Genomic DNA, 21,071 nt, shown 5'->3' with positions numbered 1-21,071 from the left:
TCGCCGCACTGTCCAGTAAATCGAGAGACAAGGTATTGGGGCAAGGAATAGTGACTTTATTCAGAAAGCCAGCAGACAGAGAAGATGGGGGACTGGTGCCCCAAAGAACCATTTTGCCTGGGTTGGGATGCTGATTTCTTTTATAGAGCAAAGAGGGAGAGGTGTGGAAGTAAAGTTAAAAAAAAAAAAAGGGCAAGAAGTTATTGCAAATATTTCCTGGTTCTGGGCAGATTCAGGAGGGGATGTGTTAATTTCTTCTTCCTGCAGCCATTCACAGGGGGGCCTGGTCAGGAAGTTTCCTGTGAGCTTAAACAAAGGTATTTCAGCTTAACATTTAGGCATGGGAGGCAGAGTCCCTGGAGACGGACCATTATGTATACTTTAAGCAACAACCCTTTAGTGATCAACTTGTAGCAAAAGCAATAGAATATAAAGGTTAAAGTAAAAGAAACGAATCCAATATGGAGTCAGATTTGTTCTTCCCTATTACACTTCTTCTCCCTCTTATTCATTAGCAGTTTCCTTGCGTCTCCTTGTTTCTGTGGATGCATTTCACCACATTTTGTTGGAATGCCTGAAATGCAAGGCTTTCAGTGCCTGTTTCCAACCCCACCTCTACCCTTCCAACCTTAGGACGCTTGCTCACCAGTAGGTGCGTCCATTCTCACCCACAAGATTTCTAAAGAATCAAAGACCTTGCCTGTCTTTGTGCTCATCCGGATGTCCCAAGGACCCTTTCCTAATGCCTCTTTGGTTCATTAGCATCAGTTTGTTGCTTGCATCCTTGACACCCTTTTTTTTGCTCTTCCTTCCTTAGTCAACCCTGATTGAGGTCTTCCTCTGAGCCAGGCACTGGGTGCTGGGTGAAGGAAGCTTACTGTCTCTGGGGGAAATACACACTTATTGATATGTATTTCTGTTAGAATATCTTATTGTTCATCGCATTAAGTGCTCAGAAGCAAAAGAATGGATTTTTAGAAGAAAGAAAATTTCAACTGGAATACTGTGAGTAAGGTGAGGGAAGGCCTTCCTGAAAGGGTGATTTTTTAGCTGGGGTCAGATATTTAGTAGTGGGAGCTCAGTACTTGTGAAGAGGGAGGGGAAGAGTGTTCTAGAAGCTTTCACATGGAGCACGGAGCATGACAAAGGCTCTGGCTCTGGAAGAGACCAGACCAGTGTCTGCGGGGAAGGAGGGTGAGATAATAAGCAGAAGGCAGTTCGTACAGAGTCTGGCTGTTTGCTAAAACCAGCCATACGGTGGATGTGAATTTTATTCTAATTTCAATTAAAACCTCTGAAGAATTCTAGCAGGATAATTTTATTCTGAAAATCTCAGTAGAGCTCCCTGTGAGGGGAGTAAGAGAGGGTGGTCATCTGGAGCCCACTTAGTAGGACGCTGTCATGCTGGTTCAGACCCGAGGGGGATAGTGCTTACACTGGGGTGGGACAAAGCCAAAGCGGATGGAGAGAGGGACCTAGACACTAGGGCTGTCTCAGAACTGGCATTGACAGAAATGGCCATGTTGTGGATGGTGATAGGGTTTTAAAGTCCTCTTTAACACTGCTGTGTATTTATATCACAATTGGTATAAACTTGGGCAGAACATGTTGCTACTGATGCGCCATATCAGTTAAAAATCCTTTGAGCTTCTGGTAGAAGAATACCCAGCTGACCATTTAATGAATAAGCAATAAAACCACTTAGTTAGCTTAAAGTCTAGAGGTAGACAGTTCTAGAATGAATGTAGTAGCTCAGTGGTGTCATCAGGAACCCAGACCTTACTGTCTTCCTGCAGTCCTCAGTTTATGTTTTTGTTGTTGTTGTTTTCGTTTTTTTTTTTTTTTTTTTTTTTTTTTTTTTTTGCGGTACGCGGGCCCCTCACTGTTGTGGCCTCTCCCGTTGCGGAGCACAGGCTCCGGACGTGCAGGCTCAGTGGCCATGGCTCACGGGCCCAGCCGCTCCGTGGCATGTGGGATCCTCCCGGAACAGGGCATGAACCCGTGTCCTCTGCATCGGCAGGAGGACTCTCAACCACTGCGCCACCAGGGAAGCCCAGTTTATAGTTTTTATCCTAAAGTGTGTCACTTCTTTCTTCCTCCAGTGTTCATGTCATTAGCCAGTTTTTGAAAAGAGGATATTCTAGCCCATTATGAATGGTGAAAAATCTTTCCCAGACGATCCCTTGCAAACTTCTCTTCATTATCTCATTTGCCTCTAGCTGCAGACAAGGCTGGGACAGTAAGTGTTCATCAGAGGGACATCAGAGGGTATTTGCCATTTGGGCTTAGACGAATTATGTTTCATCCCATGGGACTGAGCACATTGCTATCTACATAAAATCAGGATTCTGTCAATAAAGGAGAAGAGTTGACAACTAAGCATGTGTGCCACAAATTTTGATTTGATATACATTAAGCAAGTTGCAGAAATTAAATTTGGTGTCTTTTTAATCATCTCTTTAGATGTGCCTGCTACTTCAGTACCTCTGTGACTGCCAGGTCCGGCACCGGATAGAAGCCATTGTGGCCTTTTCAGATGACTTTGTAGCCAAGCTCCAAGACAATCAACGATTCCGCTATAACGAAGTTATGCAAGCCTTAAACATGTCGGCTGCACTCACAGCCAGGAAAACAAAGGAATTCAGATCGCCGCCTCAAGAGCAGGTATAAGAATGAACTGAAAGGTCTTCCTTTTACTTTGGGTTTTAGTTCATTCAGGTTCCACACATTGCAAAATGATACCAGAAGTTGCGAGTGTATTTTTCTCCTGTTCTCTTTAAACTGGCTATGTTTGTTTAGTCAGTATCCATAGGTCTCACCAAAATTGCCTACTTATTTGGTCTCACCAAAATTATCTAATTATCTGTTAGTTTAAACAGATGAGAGACTTATTAAAAGGTATCAGGTGTATTACGGACTCTGTGGAAACCACTGTGCCAGATTCTGAAGTTCTTCAAATAGCAATAATATCCGAGCACAGGTGGGTCTTCGTTGGCTGGCACAGCACTGCCCCAGCTAATAGGCACCCTTGACTCCTAGGAATTAACACTTTTCATTTTGTGTCTCCTAGAAGAACCCAGTGTCACTGCCACCAGTCTTGCAGGAATAGTGATCACCTCTTTGTGGTTCTTCCTCTGGTTGCTTACCTCCAAACCCAGGTCTCCCTTGGGTGCAACAAAACCAAAAGCCTATGCCTAAACCCAAGAATGAGCTAGTCTAGGATTGTGCATTTCCTAGCATCCACCTCAGGATGGGTCTCATAGTGTGAGATATTACCAAAATGCAGCTATGGTGGTCACAAGGTATAACTGACAGATCGCGTCTTCAGTATCTTACCTTGGTATTTCCCTCTATGTCCAAGATACCTCTGAATGAAAGTGTTTAGGGACTAATTGCAGAATTTATCTTTTTCTCACCAGAATGTAATTTCTTTGAGGGAAGGGACATGGAATCTTGTTTATTGCTGTAAACAACATTTACTGAGGCAGAGAACAAGTCCAACCTCTCCCAGAGTAATTCCATTTGTTAAACTACTATTGGGAGACTTGTGCTTCTGGAAAGATGGAGTACATGTGCCTTTCCCTATTCTTCCTTCTAAGTACAACTGTAACCCTGGACATTACATAAAAGACAACATAAGAAGACTCTGAAAGATAGAAGAAAGAGTGGCTACGGAAGTTGGGAGCTGAGGAATGACATGGTGGTGAGTTCCCTGGGTTTTCTTTTTGCCTCACCTATCCCAGACTTGGAGCTAAAGAAGCCGGCAACGCAGAAACGCCAGCGGGCATAGACAAGAAAAGCCCCAACAAGTGCCTTCTCTGTCTGGCCAAAGGACCAGAAAAACTGTTTTTTCTAGCAAGACAGAAAACTTTTAGGTAATGACCATGCTACTCCAGCCAAACACCACAGTAAACCCTGTGCCCCACCCCCTACCCAAACCAGCAGACACTGAGTGGAGAGCTTAGACTTCCACTCTCACCAGGCTGTACACAGGTGCTCCAACTGGGACGGTGGGGAGCTGGGACTTTATCCCCGCTGAGTGGTGATGAGACCTATCCCTTCCTGAGTGTCAGTAGAGGCCAGGGAGGGAGATATACCAAGACACCCTTACCCTTTCCAGCCAGGGTTGTGTGAGTTCAGGTCCACTGGGGACCTGGATCTCCCAGCCTCACACAGCAGAAACATGGTCTCCTCTCTCCTTCATGGAGGTCAAGTGGAGAAATGAACTTTCCACTCCACCTGGCAGTAATGAGGCGCCCCAGCCCTTCTTCTGCTGGATAGTGTCAGAAGAAGCCAGAAGTTTAAATAAGAACCAAAGTCTCATAACATAATACCAGAAGTATCCAGGCTTCAATTACAAATCACTCATCACACCAAGAACCAGCAAAAACTTGAATGAAAAATGACAATCAATAGATACAAACTCCGAGATGACAAAACTAAAAAAAGAAAGTTGCAGCAAAAAAAAAAAAAAGAAGATACAAAGAAGAGCCAAATGGAAATTTTAGAGCTGAAAAATACAGTATCTGAATTTTTAAAAACCTTCAATGGATGGACTTAACAGCAGAATGGAGGAAAAAGAGAAAAGAATCATTGAACTGAAGAGAGAACAATAGAAATTACCTAGCCTGAAAAACCAGAAAATAGAGTGAAAAAAAAAAATAGAGCTTCAGGGACGAGTGCAAATATAGCAAAAGGTCTCACATTTGTGGCATTAGATTTCCAGAGGGATAAGAGAAAGAGAGTGAACTGAAAAAATACTTGAAAAAATACTGGTTGAAAACTTTTCAAATTTGGCAAAAGGTACAAAGATAAGAGATTCAAGAAACTGAGTAAATCCCAAACGAGATACCCCCCCAAATCTAAACCAAGACATATCATTGTCTTTAGTTTTCAGAAGTTTGACTAAGAAAAATCTTGAAAGCCCTGAGAAACAAATGACACTCATAGGGGAAAGACAATTCAAATGACAATGGATTTCTCATCAAAAAATATGGAGGACAGAAGGAAGTGGCACAGCATTTTTCAAGTCCTGAAAGCAAAGATCTGTCAACCAGAATTCTATATGCAATGAAAATATCCTTCAGGAATGAAGGGGAAATCAAGACTTTCTCAAATGAAGGAAAACTACCAGAGTTTGATTACTCTGAAAGAATGCCTTCTTTAAACAGAAGGGAAATAATGAAAGAAGAAAATGTGAAAAATTAGGAAGGAAGGCAAAACACAAGGTGTTAAGGGTAAATACAATTTCCTTCTCCTCCTGAGTCTTCTAAATTATGTTTGATGGACAAAGCAAAAATGCTAACTGTCTGATGTGTTCTAAATGTATGCATAAGAAATATCTAAGGCAATTATATTTTCAGTGGAGAGAATAAGGGACATAAAGGAAGATAAGGTTTTTATACTTCATTTAAACTGGTAAAATATTGATACCAATAGACTTGAGATAAATTATGTATATATTAATATAATATCCAGTGCAACCACTAAAAATGCTATGCAAAGAGGTACACTAAAAAATACCATGGATAATTCAAAATGGGATTCTAAAAATAGTTCGGGGAACTCAAAGCATGTTGGGAAAAATAAATCAGAGAGAACAAACAGAACCATACCAGTAAATTCATGAATATAAATAATCTAAATACACCAAGTAAAAGACAGAGATTGACAGAGTGAATTTTTGAAACTTGGCCTAACTACATGCTGTCTACAAGAAACTCACTTAAAATGTAATAATATAGATATGTTTAAGGTAAAAGGATGAAAAAAGATATGTCATGAAAAATTAATCAAAAGAAGGTAAGAGCAAAGAAAATTATCATAGACTGACAGGAACATTACAAAAGGATAAAAGATCAATCCACCAGGAAGACAAATGTGTATGCACTAAACAAAAGAACTGCAAAATATGTGAAGTGAACACATATAGAACTGAAAGGAGACATAGACAAATACACAGTTATAGTTGGAGACTTCAACACCCCTCACTCAATATTTGAAGGAAAAGCTAGATGGAAAATCAGCAAGAATGTAGGAGAATACAACACTGTCATCAACTAGCAGGATTTTTGGAAATTTGTGGAACACTCCACCCAATAACAGAACACACATTTTTTTTCAAGTGCCCATGAAACATTTGCAAAGATGGACTGTATCCTGAGCCATGAAACAACCTCAAAAAATGTAAAAGAATTGAATTTTTTTATACAGAATGTTTTTTTGACCACAATGGAGTCAAATTAGAAATCAGTAACAGAAAGTTAACAGGTAAATCTCTAAACACTTGGAAACTAAACAACACACTTCTAAATAATCCATAGTTTGAAAATCAAGTCTCGAGAAAGTAAAAACTACATTGAACTGAAAGAAAATGAAAATATCACATATCAAAATTTGTGGAAACAGCCAAAACTGTGTGAGAGGGAAATTTATTGCATTAAATACTTAACATTTAAAAAGAGAAAAACACTCAAAGCAGTAATCTAAATTGCCATCTCAAGAATTTAGAAAAAGCAACATGAACCCAAAACAAGTAATACAGAACAGATGAGAAATGAATGCAAACTGAAAACAGGACAGTTACAAAAATCAGTGAATCCAAAAGCTGGTTATTTAAAAATATTTGTAAAGTCAATAAAACTCTAGAGAGACTGACAAAGGAAGAAAGAGAAGATACACATTATCAAATCAGGAATGAAACAAGATATTACTACAGACCCTACGGTTGTCAAAAGGATCATATGGGAATACATATATGCATACTGTATGATTCTGCTTATGTAACGTTCTTAAGATACCAATAGTATAGAAATGGAGAACAGATTAGTGGTTGACAGGAATTAGGGATGAAGAGCAAGCAAGATGGAAGTGGGTGTGGTTATAAAAGGGTAACAGGAGGGATCCTGAAATGATGGAATTGTTCTCTCTTTCGACTCTATCAGTGTCAGTATCCTGGTTGTGATTCTGTACTACTGTTTTGAAAGATGTCACCATAGGGGGTAACAGGGTAAAGGGTACACAGGATTTCTTTGTATTATTTCTTACAATAGCATGTGAATCTACAATTTTCTCAAAATAATAGTTTAACAAAAAATTCAAACACAAAGCTCTAAAAAGAAAACTTACAATTGTTTCCTAAAGGAAAATTATGGAACAGACTTTTCTTCATTTATGAATTTAATACTATTCTTCATTTATGAATTTGATACTATTGTATCTAAAACTAAAAGAAATGGAAGAAAGTTTCTTGCAGTTTGTTTAATTGAACCATTAATGTTAGAAAAAAGCATAGTTATCCATTATATTACTCTTCAATTATGTTTGGTTTTCCTTCTTCTTTACTGTATCCTTCTAAAAATAATTCTTGAAAATATTCAATAAAGCATGGAAATTAACTAGGAAAAAAAGAAAATTTAGGAGAAGCATAATAAAAAATTTTAAAAACCAACATTTAGATCTTAATTGATTGAAGAACGCCAAGTATACAAAGGTCTAATATTGTGGAATTGAGAAAGAGAAAGCAAAAGACATGACTATTTTTCAGCATGCTAAGATTTGAATGATTTATTTGTGGTGTTTGTTGGATTGAGTGATAGATAATGATTTTTCATCTGTTGGGCAACCAGCTATGAATACTGAAAAACAGATTTTGAACATCTTTGTTTTTTATGATCTTCTTTGCTGTGCCATTCCTGAATTCACTTTTCTTTTACTCTAGTTCTTCCTCTTTTGTTTTTCCAAACTTTCAGATCAATATGCTTCTCAATTTTAAGGATGACAAAAGCGAATGTCCATGTCCCGAAGAAATCCAAGACCAACTCTTGGATTTTCATGAAGATTTGATGACACATTGTGGTAAGGTCTTCTTGACCTACAACTCTTATTAAATGTATATTTTAGTACACATATACTGGTACAAAAGTAAGTGTGTATGTAAATACATTCAAAAATGTACATGATGCCTGTTAGGAGTTCATATAAGAATATTTGTTATGGCAAAAAAAAAAAAACCCATGTGGGAAGTCATGAGGGGTACAGAGATCAGAAAGGCATGAAGACCAAGCAGGCCATGACCAAAATTCTCTATTTTCCCTCCTTCCCTCAGTGGCCTGGGGAATGGGGACATGTAACCAGGTGCTTTTGGCAGAGAGGGGAGTGTTAAGTTAATTTAGTCTAAAGAAATTTGATCACAAACAGTTGTATTTAAACTGGTTGAGGGGCCACTTTTTAGGACTGGCCTAGGAAATCTGGCACATATCTTTTGAAATTAATTAATGCTAAGGAACTCCTGCATTAAATTATATGTCAGTAGCCCAAATCTATTAAGGGGATTCTCCCTTATTTTTATTCTAAGAACTTTTAAAATGGAATTGATTGGATGTTCTGAATGTGTGGTTCTTTCTCCCTTTATGCGGTGGTGTGGATAAGTCTGCATCTGCGTCTCAGTTAAAGAAAACGAATTAGCCATTTCTTAAGTGGTATATATATATATATAGCGCCAGTGATATTATTTTCATTTTATTTTAATGAAGAGAGTAAAAGTATATTACTTCAGCTTATGAATGAAGAACCACTGAATGACCGCTAGAAGGTTGTACTATAAATACACACACACACACACACATTTATATATATACTATAAATAAAGGAGTGCTCTAAAGTGGTAGAATTATTGCTTCAGACATAAAGTATTCCTTAGTTTAGGATATCTAATGATATCTGCTCTCTCTGTCCCTCGAGTTATTAAAATATCACTGATATTTTTGGAAGTAAGTAAGGAGAATAAAAGACTAGGGAGGTTTTTAGGCAGGGCAGAACCATAGGTCTAAACAGTGCCCAAGGTCAAGAGATGCCTGAGGGTTAGCCCAAGTAGCACAATTGATTTTGACTCCTAAGAGACTCTTTTCCCTCTCTGCTTGGTTTTATATTTTGTACTGGCTGCTGATAGCTCTGATATCACAAGAACAGGGGAAAAAGAGAAAGAAGGAAGAGAGAGCAATGAGTGACTCTTACCTGTGAGTGCTAGTGGGCAAGATTGCTTAACTCAGTGTCATCAGCTGTTTCAGACATGGCAGCATTGCTTTAAGCTATGAATGGAAAAACTTGCAAAACCTGAGAATTATTTATCCTAAATGTTTTTTTAATATTATTTTTTCTTTTCTTCTTTCTCTTTGTTTTCTTCCTACTAGGAATTGAGCTGGATGAAGATGGGTCTCTGGATGGAAACAGTGATTTAACAATTAGAGGACGCCTGCTGTCCTTGGTAGAAAAGGTGACATACCTAAAGAAGAAGCAAGCTGAAAAGCCCATTGAGAGTGACTCCAAGAAGTCGTGTGAGTTATGAAAGGGCACTGCTAAAATGACTCAACTATGGCATTTACTCATCACTTAAATATTATACTAGATGAACCAGTGAGAAAATTGAGTTTGCAGCTTCCAAGAAATCAAATTCTTAAGTAGATGCCTGTAGCTGGCAGAAGTAGACAGCAGCATCAGGCCATATTTGTAGGAACAGATTGAGAGATGGCAGCTTTGAAAGGGTGGATGGGCTCCCTAGAGAACTAAACATTTAGGGATTGGATCAGTCTTATCAAGAGAAAGTATAAAGCAGGTAATTTAGCCTTCATATCTAAATATTATGCTATTGACTTTCAAATATTCTTGCATCAAGTTAAACCTTTTCTTAAAGTTTAAATAGATATTGTCTGTAACTATATTTTGGTTCTGAAATATTTTCTAAAGTTTTATGCATTTCTGATTCATCCATATAATATTTAACTGAAAAGTCACAGCTGATACTCTGTGAAACCAAATAAGCACACTGAGGCAATCGGTCTTTGAGACACTGCACTCTCATCCAGAAGGGTTTCATGAAGTAGGTCTGTGAGATCCACTGACTTACTGTCTCACTGCTGAGACTCCATTCATTTAAGATGCAGTGTTGGTTTATTAATGGCTTTTATGGAAAGAAAAAAAAATCATGAAAATTTTGTGTTTTTTTCACACTAACTTACAAGGGAAATCTTTTATCCATACAATTACTTCTAAATTTATTCTTCAGTATCACAATCAAATTTGAGCCAGGTCTTCCTCAAAATCAGAGTTCAAAGTTTCTTTTGAATCACTTTTTATTATTATCAATTTTGACCTATTAAAACTGACAACATGGTTTTGAGATACATGGAAGTATACTGGCATTTTATCTAATTTTTGTATTTGGTTAAAATTGGTAGATTTTTTTTTTTAGTATGGTATAGATTAAAACAGGTTAAACAGCTTCTTTTGGAAATCAGACAGTGTATTGGTGATAGGAACTAAGTACCTATGTATGAATTAGTCACATCAACCCTACTTAGCTTTGATAATTTTACTATATATTTTAAGAGGTTTGGAAGTTCTATTGCTTTTAAGTGTGCTATATTGCTTGTCACATTGCAAGTAATCTTCTATGTATGGGGTAACTTTTCAACTTAATACAGTTTCACAATCAAATCCTTTTGAAGACATTTTAAGTGACAATTAGGGATACAAATTGAAGTCAATATAATTTCATGAGGTTGCTACTACAAAGGACTCAAATGAGGAGACAGTTAGATAAAAAGAAAGCTCCTTGAATGCCCATGGTTGACCTTTATAAGGATATATGATGTCAGATCTTCTGAGAGGAAAAGAATGGAACAAAGAAAATAAAAGTAAAAGTAATAGGACCACTCATTGATTGCCCTATGGATTGCCAATAGTAGTTTTGAAAAAGTGGCTACAATTTTGAAACAGCTTAAATACCTTAGTTTTAAGAATAGTTTTTAAAGAAAATATTGTGTATTTTTATCCTTGCATGTCTGTAACTCATTGGTATTGACATATTGACATTGAAGAATATTTAAATGAAGTTTATTTTTGTCAAAAAATATATTTTTGAAATTCTGGCACAAATATTGATACCAGTTTGGCTTATCGGAGATATGCATTTGAAATGCCCATCTAATGTGTCTTATTATTCTCTTTTAAAGAAGTATCCATAATTACTTTGCAGCCACTCTTCAGCAGTTGATTTCTGAGACCATGGTCCGATGGGCTCAAGAGTCTGTTATTGAAGACCCTGAGTTGGTGAGGGCCATGTTCGTGTTGCTCCATCGACAGTATGATGGCATTGGGGGTCTGGTCCGGGCTCTGCCAAAGACCTACACTATAAATGGTATTTCTGTGGAGGATACCATCAACCTGCTGGCATCTCTTGGTCAGATTCGTTCTCTGCTGAGTGTGAGAATGGGCAAAGAAGAAGAGAAACTTATGATTCGTGGATTAGGGTAAGTTATTTACTATTACAACCTTTTTCTTATAAATGTCTTCTTTCTAGTTGTTTATCCCAATAGTAGTACAGTAGGTGCATTAGTATAAATACACTGTCTAGATTTTATGATCATTAAATTAGATTGTTTTTTTTCTAGAGACAGTGTTTTAAAGCTAAATAGGAAAAGTGCTCAATAACAAAACATGACTAATTTTACAACTAGATGCTAAGGTGGCTATGATATACAACAAATATCTTAGATTTTATTTTTATTAATTTCTCAGTAGTGTACAATCACATATAAAAAATACAGATTAATAAAAACAATAAAATCCACAGGGGGACAAACAATCACGAGCAGGAAATAACAAGGAAGTTTGCCTATGCCTATTGGGCCTTGAGCAAAGAATGGGGGATAAAACAACTGTTCTTAGAATTCAACATCATACGTTGTACTTTATGTGGATTTCAGGGTTAACATTTTTTTATCGAGTTATAGTTGATTTGCAGTGTTGTGTTAGTTTTTGGTGTACAGCAAAGTGATTCAATTATATATATATATATATATATATATATATATATATATATATATACACATATATATATATATTCTTTTTCATATTCTTTTCCATTGTGGTTTATTACAGGATATTGAATATAGTTCCCTGTGACATACAATAGAACCTTGTTGTTTATCCATTTTATATATAATAGTTTGTATACGCTAGTCTTAAATAGGGTTAACATTTATACCTCATATGTAGTCTAAGGATCCCCAAGCTGAGAAATTAACATATAATTTGGCCCGGAGGTGTGCTTTCTCAACTCAATTCACTGTGAATTCTTGCAGGAAAAACCTACATACTACTAAAGATTATCCCACACTCAAAACTTGCAAAACACCCTAGGAAACAATCCACCATAGGCAAGAGTCTGCAGATACAATAAAGAGTGGAGTTAGAATACCTCCCACAGGAATTTCAGATCATAGAATGCCAGAAAGAGAATGTAAAGTTACTGTATTTAAAATGTTTAAAAATAAGAAAGAATAGGGGCTTCCCTGGTGGCGCAGTGGTTGAGAGTCCGCCTGCAGATGCAGGGGACACGGGTTCGTGCCCTGGTCCGGGAAGATCCTACATGCCGTGGAGTGGCTGGGCCCATGAGCCATGGCTGCTGAGCCTGAGCATCCAGAGCCTGTGCTCCGCAATGGGAGAGGCCACAAACAGTGAGAGACCTGCATACTGAAAAAAAAAAAAAGAAAAAAAAAGAAAGAATAAATAAAATCTCCAAAAATAAGACACACAAAAGTTCCATGAAAATTTGAAAAATATCTGAATAGAAGTTCTAGAAATGAAAAATATAATAATTGAAATTAAGAGTAGTGATTAATAAAAGTATAGATAAATAAAGCTGAAGAGAATTAATAAATTGAATCATAGATCTGAGGAAATTAGTAATGCAACACTGAAAGAGAAGTTAAGAGACATAGGGGATAGTATAAGGAGGTCCAGCATATGCTGAATAGGAGTTATAGAAAGACAGAATAGATGAGCTATATATAGAATGGGAACTATGAAGAGCTATTGGCTTGAGTTTTTCAGAATTGATGAAAAATATGAATTCACAGTATGAATTCACAATATGAATTCACAGTACAAACCATTCCACATCTACAGCTGGATAGACTATAGTGAAACAGCATAAAACCAGTGATAAATAGAATATTTTGAAAGCAAATAGAAAAAGCCAGGACACTTGAAAAGAAACAATATTTAGAATTCTCAATTGTAAAACTGGAGATCATAACTCAACAAAATATCACAAAGTTCCAACAGAAAATAGCCATCAATTTACAATGTGTTACTCAACTAAGACTTTACCATCATGAGCTTGTGCTTCATGTGGATTTGGATATTGGAGTTCATATTCCATATTCAAGAGTGAGGGCAAAACAAAGATATTTCAGAATGTTTACTTAAAGTCCCTCATTGAAAGGCCTTCTAAAGGCTGTATATTCTGGAAAAGAAAATGGAATTCAGAAGAATGGGAGGTAATCAATTTCAGAGAGTATATTACTGGCGCATATATGCATATATCTAAGCAATCATTAACAAGCTTGTATGATTTGGGGATAAGAAAATATGAGAGTATTAAAATACCAGAGAAAAATAAAAGCTTAAATTAAGCTGTATGATATTCATAAGAGAAAATACCTAAATGTAAGGATGTAAAAATCTGGAATGTAGAATGTTGAAAAGTGATGTAAAAGACAAATATTTAGCACCCCCAACCAAAAAAAGCTCATCTGGTTCTATAAATAACAGATAAAAGAGGAGATAATGATAACTAGTGACATAGGTAAAATAAAACACAAATAATAAAAAGGATTAAAAAAACTCAGCGTTGGCTCTTTGAAAAACAACTAAGGAAATAGAATAACCAATGTTTTCTTTGGCTAGAAAAATAATTCTGAGGGGGAATGAAAGTATGGAAAGACTCAGATTATGTGATATTTATGTACATTTTAAATTCAGAACACGATACTATATATTTCCTGTAGGACTATTAAGTATTTGAAATCATCAAACTGGGAGGTTATATTCTGAAAGTCATTATAATGATTGCACACTAAAAATCAGTGTACTAATGGGACAAAGAGGGAAAAGAGAAAAACCTAAACAACACAAGCTAATGTTATGTTCTTTATTTATAACTGTCTGTGCCTAGCCTTTTTTTGGAATATTAGTACTTAAATCTAACCTGAGGGGGCCTCTCCTGAGAAATGATCTTAATTAAATGAGAAAGAAAGCCTTCCAGGAAACGTAGAGCCCTTTCTTTCTTAAATGACCATGTAACAAGTACGATGTGCTATTAACATATAAATCACTCAATAGGGATAAAACTCAAAATGATTATGAAACAAGATAAAATGTTACTTTTTTGTGGTATTAGAAAGATCCTAAAATGACACATTTAATAAGTGACAACCTGCCTACTGGTGGTAGAATTAAAAATCCATTTAATTTACCTGGAACTAAAGGCAAATGAGATTTTTCAATTAGCTACCTTCCAAAGTTAGGTCATGCAAAGGATCTGAATTAACAGGAGAACAGATCTCATGATTACATCTGTGGTTTGAGAGTTGAAGGTTCTCTTGATAAATATGCTGCTCTCTGATGTGAATGAAAGGATGTCTTTCTTTACCTTATTCGTCCTTGCATTAAATAGATCAGACCTGTATTAGCCCTGGGCCCCCAAGTCATTTTTCTGAGTTGTGCTACCTAAAAACTGTCTTCATTAGCACAAACCTAAACAAAGCTAAATTAAAAGTGAAGAGCTAAAACAAAAAAAAAAAAAAAGAAGAAGAAAAGAAAAGAATCACACTATTCCACTTTCTTGATGTAGCCAGAATAACTAAAAGTTAGCATATGACTAAAGGAATAGATGAATGACTCAGTTAAGGTAACCCGATTCAAAGGGAAAGTTTCAGGTTTCTCGTTGATTGTACATTATTTTCTTGCTCTGGCTCCAACAAGAAAGTGTTTTATAGAAAAGACTCTTGCATGATTTGCTATATGTTAAAATAAAAATCAACAGAGCTGTTTACTTGCAAGGACTGCTAAACATTAAGATCTTTAAAAGTACCTTTACATGAGTATTGTAATAATGTGTAATGCAATAATAATAATACAAAACATTCTAGGTATCGTCTGCTGCTGTTTCTTTAGATTAAATGTCCCTTTTAATGAGTTGGATTACTCGTACCTGGACTTCATGTGTATTCAGTGTCTCTGAGAGAATATGTATCCTTTAAAAGCATTTTGCCTGAATGATAACATAAATGTGGCAGGAAATAACACTACTGTTTTAAACATACAAATAATGAATATAGTACTAAAAAAGCATATATGAAAAGCAGAGATGCTTATACAACACTTTTTATATAGAAATTTTCATAAGAACATGGTATAACACTGCTTCATATTTCTATACAAAATAAGGTTGAACAAAATAAGATTGAATTTAGATATTCATAAAACTAGGAATAAGTGTCACAAAGTCTGTTTCACATAAATGAATGTTTACCTGTTTAGTACATTTCTTATAATTGAGAGGAGTGGAAGACTTGTATGCTCTTTTTGGTAGGCTGTCAGTATTTTTGAGGAAGACCCAATTGCGCTTATTAACTTCTATGGCTTAATGATGATTGCTCTTACTTTTCCATACATGCCAGTAATTATTTCCAGAAGATTTATCATGATCTCAGATACGTTTTTATTTAAATTTTGCTCTGACTTCTGTGTTTCCTTTGTACCTATGTTGTCCTTTCTAGGGATATCATGAATAATAAAGTGTTTTACCAGCACCCTAATCTCATGAGGGCACTTGGGATGCACGAGACGGTGATGGAGGTCATGGTGAATGTCCTTGGAGGTGGGGAGTCCAAGGTAAAGGAAACCCTTTGATTCTTGGGATGCCATTTATTGTAACCTCCTAGACTATGTACATGGCATATTCTTAATGAGAACTTCTGTAAATTCTATTAGGACTGCTTTTTAAAGAACACTTTTTGAAAAAAATTGAACAAAACTGTACAGACTGAGAGTTGGATATGCTTCTACACTCATCCCCCCGGTATCCACAAGGGATTGCTTGCAGGACCTTCCTGCAGATACCAAAATCCACAGATGCTCAAGTCCCTTAGGTAAAATGGTGTAGTATTCGTGTATAACTTAATGCACATCCTCTCATATACTTTAATTTCTAGATCATTTATAATACCTAATACAATGATAATGCTATGTAAATAGTTGCTGTCATGTAGCAAATCCAAGTTTTGCTTTTTAGAACTTTTGGCATTTTTTGCATTTTGGTTGAATCTGCAGATGTAGAACCTGCAAATATAGAGGTCTGACTGTAGTTTTTTCTTTGATATTGATAACAATTTTTCTTATGCCATGTAATTTGCTATCTCCTAGATTATCCTCACTTAGGGGATATTTAGAAAGCTCAAAAGTTAATACTATGCTAATTTTGTAAGATTTTGAATTATAAATCCATTTCCATCATATTAGAAGTCCATAACACAAGCATGCTCTTCAGACCCACCCGTTCCCTTGATCCAGACAACAGTTGGTTCCACTAAATTCCTGATCCAGACCAAAATTTGAAGATGATGCTCTATAGCATTTGTTGTAAGACACTAAGGTGCATTTTTAAATGATTAAATTTTAAAATAAAAAAATTTAAAACCAAACAAATAGAATAATATAATATATAACTCCATATAAAGCAGTACAATTTCATGACCTCTGATTTGCAAAATGTTTCAGTTTTTTTTTGAAATTTTAAAATATATTTTTCAAAATATAGACGTGAGTCCATATTTCTCATGTTCCGACTACCAGTTAGACAGACCTTTAAAAATATTTATAAAATACTCTGTTTAAGAAGGACTTGGAGTCTTTAGGGATTATCTGTGGTATACTAGAATAAGAGCTAGGTCTCAGGGGAGATGTGTTTGCTGGGGCCAAGCAGGCAGACCTTCCAGGAAGGGTGTTCATCATAGGAGATGTCATGTGCCAGTCAGGGAAGATGTGAGTTCCCAGAATCTTAATAATAATACAACAGCGACACTGATGATAAGAACATCCTATTATGTGGTTCCAAATATTAAACTGGGTATTTTTCACAATACGTCTTATTGAACTCTCCCTCCTTTGCCTCAGGTAAATATTATCATCCATCTTATTACAATTTTACAGAAGAGAATCAGTAAGATTGCATAATTCCCCAAAGAAGCACAGCTAATAATGTGAGTCAGGAATCACAGCTGAGCCTGCCTCGTTCCTAAACCAGGCCCATGCCACCTTTAGGTTTAGGGCTGTAGATTAATTCCAGATCAACCCATTGATGGCAGTGAGGCTTCAAATTAGTGCCAGGCTTGATTTTTGGTGGCTCTAGGACTAGATGAGTCCAAGTCTGGACATTCGAAGGTCTTCTGTACCTGAGGCGTGGCAGACATAGGCACACATGGATGGGCAATCTGATTGAGACCTCAGCTTCAGAACTCAGCTTTATAAAGATCCTTTGCTTTCCCAGCTAACTAAATGCTCTTTATGTAGGAAATCACTTTTCCCAAGATGGTGGCCAACTGTTGCCGTTTTCTCTGTTACTTCTGCCGTATAAGTAGGCAGAATCAGAAAGCAATGTTCGATCATCTCAGTTATTTACTGGAAAACAGCAGTGTTGGTCTTGGTAAGTAAATGTATGACTTTCATTTAATCTTTAAGATGAATGGGATTTACATATTGTATTTTAAAATTAAACTTTAATGTAAATTAAGTTGGATTAGTGCGATATGTATTGCATTCACAAATTCAATTCTAAGTGAAAGTTTTTTTTTTTACATGGAATTCGTAGTTGCAGCACAATTCAGGTTTTGTTTCATCTTTGTTTCAATTAACAGCCTCACCATCTATGAGAGGTTCAACGCCACTGGACGTGGCAGCAGCCTCGGTGATGGATAATAATGAACTAGCCTTAGCTTTGCGGGAGCCAGATCTGGAAAAGGTAAACAGCATCCCTGCCCCGTGTGTTTGTGTGAATTACACTTGTTCCTAGTGGTTTCTCAAGATATTTAAATGTAATTATACTATAGTTATAATTATTATAATTATAATATACTATGTATTATAAATATGTTGCATTTATATGTAATATTATAAATTATAAAGAACAAGAAATTTGAGATAAGGTATTTTCTCTGATCACGTGCATTTTTCTTTGGAAAAAGAATCAACTTACTCTATATTCTTTTGCGTTTTTGTCCTTTCCTGGTAATCTGCTGTCACTTTTGCTTTAATCATACAGTTTAGATTTTGTAAAAGAAATTGTTTTAACATCTTATATATACAATTTATATCACAGAAGTTTGCATATTACAGTGCAAGTTATCATTGATATACTGAAGGCCGTGCACTCTAAGCATATTAGGCCACATATATGTTTACCAAAATATGGATAAATTTCCCCCATGTTTTAATTGCAGTTGCATTCTAAGTGGTCTTCCTGATCCCTCCCTTGCAGCCAGAGTGAGTCTCTTGAAAGGATCACATTAATCCTCTGCCCAGAACTCTGGAAAGACTTCCTATCTCACTTTGAGCATACACTTAGAGGCATTGCAATAGCTCCATCCAATCAGTCTTAGTTCATTTCCTGCTATTCTCCGGGTCTCTCTTTTTGCTCCAGCCACGCTGGACCCCTTGCTGTCACTGGAACTTGCTAGGTGTGCTCCTGCCCTAGGGCCTTTGCCCTTGCTCTTCCCTCCATCTGCAATATTCTTCTGCCAGATGTCCTCATGGCTCTTTTCCGGACATCCTTTCAGTCATTGCTCCAAAGTCACCTTCTTTTCAGTTCTACCGTGTCCGTGCTATAGTTTAAGTATTTATGGTTTAAAATTACATTTTAATATAAATATATTTTACTAAAATCTGTATATGTATTTACCAAAATCTACTCCTTACCATAATGTAAGGCTAGTGAGTACAGGGCACTTTTTTCTCAGCTGCTCATTGCTTTTTCCCAGTCTTAGCATTGGCACTGGGTAGATGCTCAACGCATAGCTGTTGAAAGCATGAAAAAGTGAACTCTTCCCCAAACCCTTCTGACATGCCAGTCAAGCGTCATGAAGCTTTGCATCTCTAAATATAACCTCTGGAGAATTCTCTCCCATATATAATTTGAAATGTTTTTATCTACACACTGATAAAATAGCTAGTATTTTTAAAAAGTAGACAATGCTGAACACTGAGTAGGCTTTGGAGCAACTGGAACGCTCATCTACTGCTATTGGGATGAAAAATGGTTAAGTCAGTTGGAAAGCAGTTTGGCATTATTTTTAATAAGTTAAACATACCTAACATAAATATGCACCTAGCCTTTCCACTCCTAGGTAGTTACTCAATAGTAATACAAATATATGTCCACATAGAGATGTGTACATGGTGTTGATAATGGCTTTATTCATCTGAGTCCAAAACTGGACACAGCTCACCAGACAACTGGTGAATGGATAAACAACACTGGGGTATTTCCATAAGTAGTGAGATGCCATGATTAGGCTATAAAAAGGAATGAGGGACTGACATGTACTCCAGCATGAATGAATCTCAAAATCGTTATTCTGAGTGAAATAAGCCAGGCTCAGAAATACCCATAATGGATGACTGCATGTATCAGTGTCCTAGAACATGTAAGCTAGTTTGTAGTGGCAGAAAGCAGGTTGTCAGGACCAAGGTTTGTAGGGACGGATGGTCTGCAAAAGACACGGGGACCTGAGGAGCAATGGAAAATGCTCTACATCTTGGTTGTGGGTTCTTACAGATGGATAAATCTCTCAAAGATCATTGAATTTATACTTTAAATAGATGAATTTATTGTACATAAATTATACCTCAATAAGGATGATGTAAAATATTTTTAGCTTTATTATTTATTTATTTTTAAGCCTGGCTTAGCTTGTGACTGAGCTGGGTGTAGCTTATTTTGTTTGATAAGTTGCTCCTCCAACCATCTGCTACCATTGATAGTGACTTCTTTAGGGATTCCTTTTTTTTTTTTTAGGGATTTCTTTTAAAACTGGTTCTGTTATGAAACCTTATATAGAGAACCAACATTCACAATAAGACAGAATATTTTAAAAGGCCACGCTAAGCAGAAATTTTAATGTGTTAAGTTTAACAAAGCAGAAAGTTTGGTAGTATTATCCCAAACTTAATAGACAGTGAAACCGTGGTTCAAGATGATACACTAAGTTCTAATGCAGGTCAGATTTGAACCCAACGATATTTGACTCTGAGCTTAGTTTTCTCCACTTCTCTAGGTGTCCTCTCACACACACACCTTCCCCCATTACACTGATATTTTATTGTGGAAATAAATTCACTTCTTTAAAAATATCATCGTATCTCAGATGGATCTTTCACTATCTCAGATGGATTCAGGTTTTACACTGGGCCAGAGGCCATTAGGCATTTTTAAAGCTTATCAAATATTATGACTCTTGTAGGTAAAAGTCTCAAATGATATGAAATTTAGGAATATTTTTCTTTCATAGAGTTCATTCATAAGCATTTTTACTATGATAGCACTTTGTTACAGTTTGTCAGTATTTCTTAATTCTAAGGTTTTACTAAAGGGGGTTCATATAGACGGTCATGAGATTAAAAAGAACTTGCAAAAATGCATTCGTTTTAAACCATCCCTTGATAATAACATTTACCATGTCCAGTGCAAGCTTCTAATGAGTGTCTCACCCAAGGGATAACGTTTTTGTTTATCATCTTGTTTTTGCAGGTAGTGCGATATTTGGCTGGTTGTGGACTGCAAAGTTGTCCAATGCTGGTGTCGAAGGGTTATCCAGACATTGGGTGGAATCCAGTTGAAGGAGAGAGATATCTTGACTTTCTCAGATTTGCTGTCTTCTGTAATGGTAGGATGAATCGCATAGGGTCTTTTATGGTCATTATTAAAACTGAAAAAAAAATAGATGTATAAAATAATGAGGCATCCCAGCATTTTCATGAAGGAAGTAGATAGTAGTAAAGAAATTGAATATTTTATAATCAGTAGGCTTTTTCACAGTAATAATTTATTTTGTAATATTTATTTTGATCGTGATGCTGGGCTTTCATTATTAAATAAAAATTTTTAGGCACTTACATTCTTGCTGTTTTTATAATTAGACTCTAATAATAGCTAGGACCAAGACTTCACT

At 36.2% G+C, this 21,071-nt stretch overlaps 1 protein-coding gene across 2 annotated transcripts in view; it reads left to right on the top strand.

The window, feature by feature from the left end:
• RYR2 (ryanodine receptor 2) overlaps positions 1–21,071 on the top strand; it is a 729,440-nt gene that overhangs the window by 505,421 nt on the left and 202,948 nt on the right. For both annotated transcript variants that reach the window (XM_082634943.1, XM_082634944.1), the window contains exons 38-45: positions 2,464–2,664; positions 7,752–7,857; positions 9,192–9,335; positions 11,036–11,309; positions 15,627–15,741; positions 17,419–17,551; positions 17,763–17,866; positions 20,651–20,786. In XM_082634943.1, coding sequence (XP_082491069.1) covers positions 2,464–2,664; positions 7,752–7,857; positions 9,192–9,335; positions 11,036–11,309; positions 15,627–15,741; positions 17,419–17,551; positions 17,763–17,866; positions 20,651–20,786 — 1,213 coding nt within the window. The remainder of the gene's footprint in view (positions 1–2,463; positions 2,665–7,751; positions 7,858–9,191; positions 9,336–11,035; positions 11,310–15,626; positions 15,742–17,418; positions 17,552–17,762; positions 17,867–20,650; positions 20,787–21,071) is intronic.

This window comes from Mesoplodon mirus (genome assembly GCF_964341445.2).
Source record: "Mesoplodon mirus genome assembly, chromosome: 2".
NCBI lineage: Eukaryota > Metazoa > Chordata > Mammalia > Artiodactyla > Ziphiidae > Mesoplodon > Mesoplodon mirus.
The sequence above is the reverse complement of the archived record's forward strand: the minus strand, read 5'-3'. Positions and strand labels throughout refer to the sequence as shown.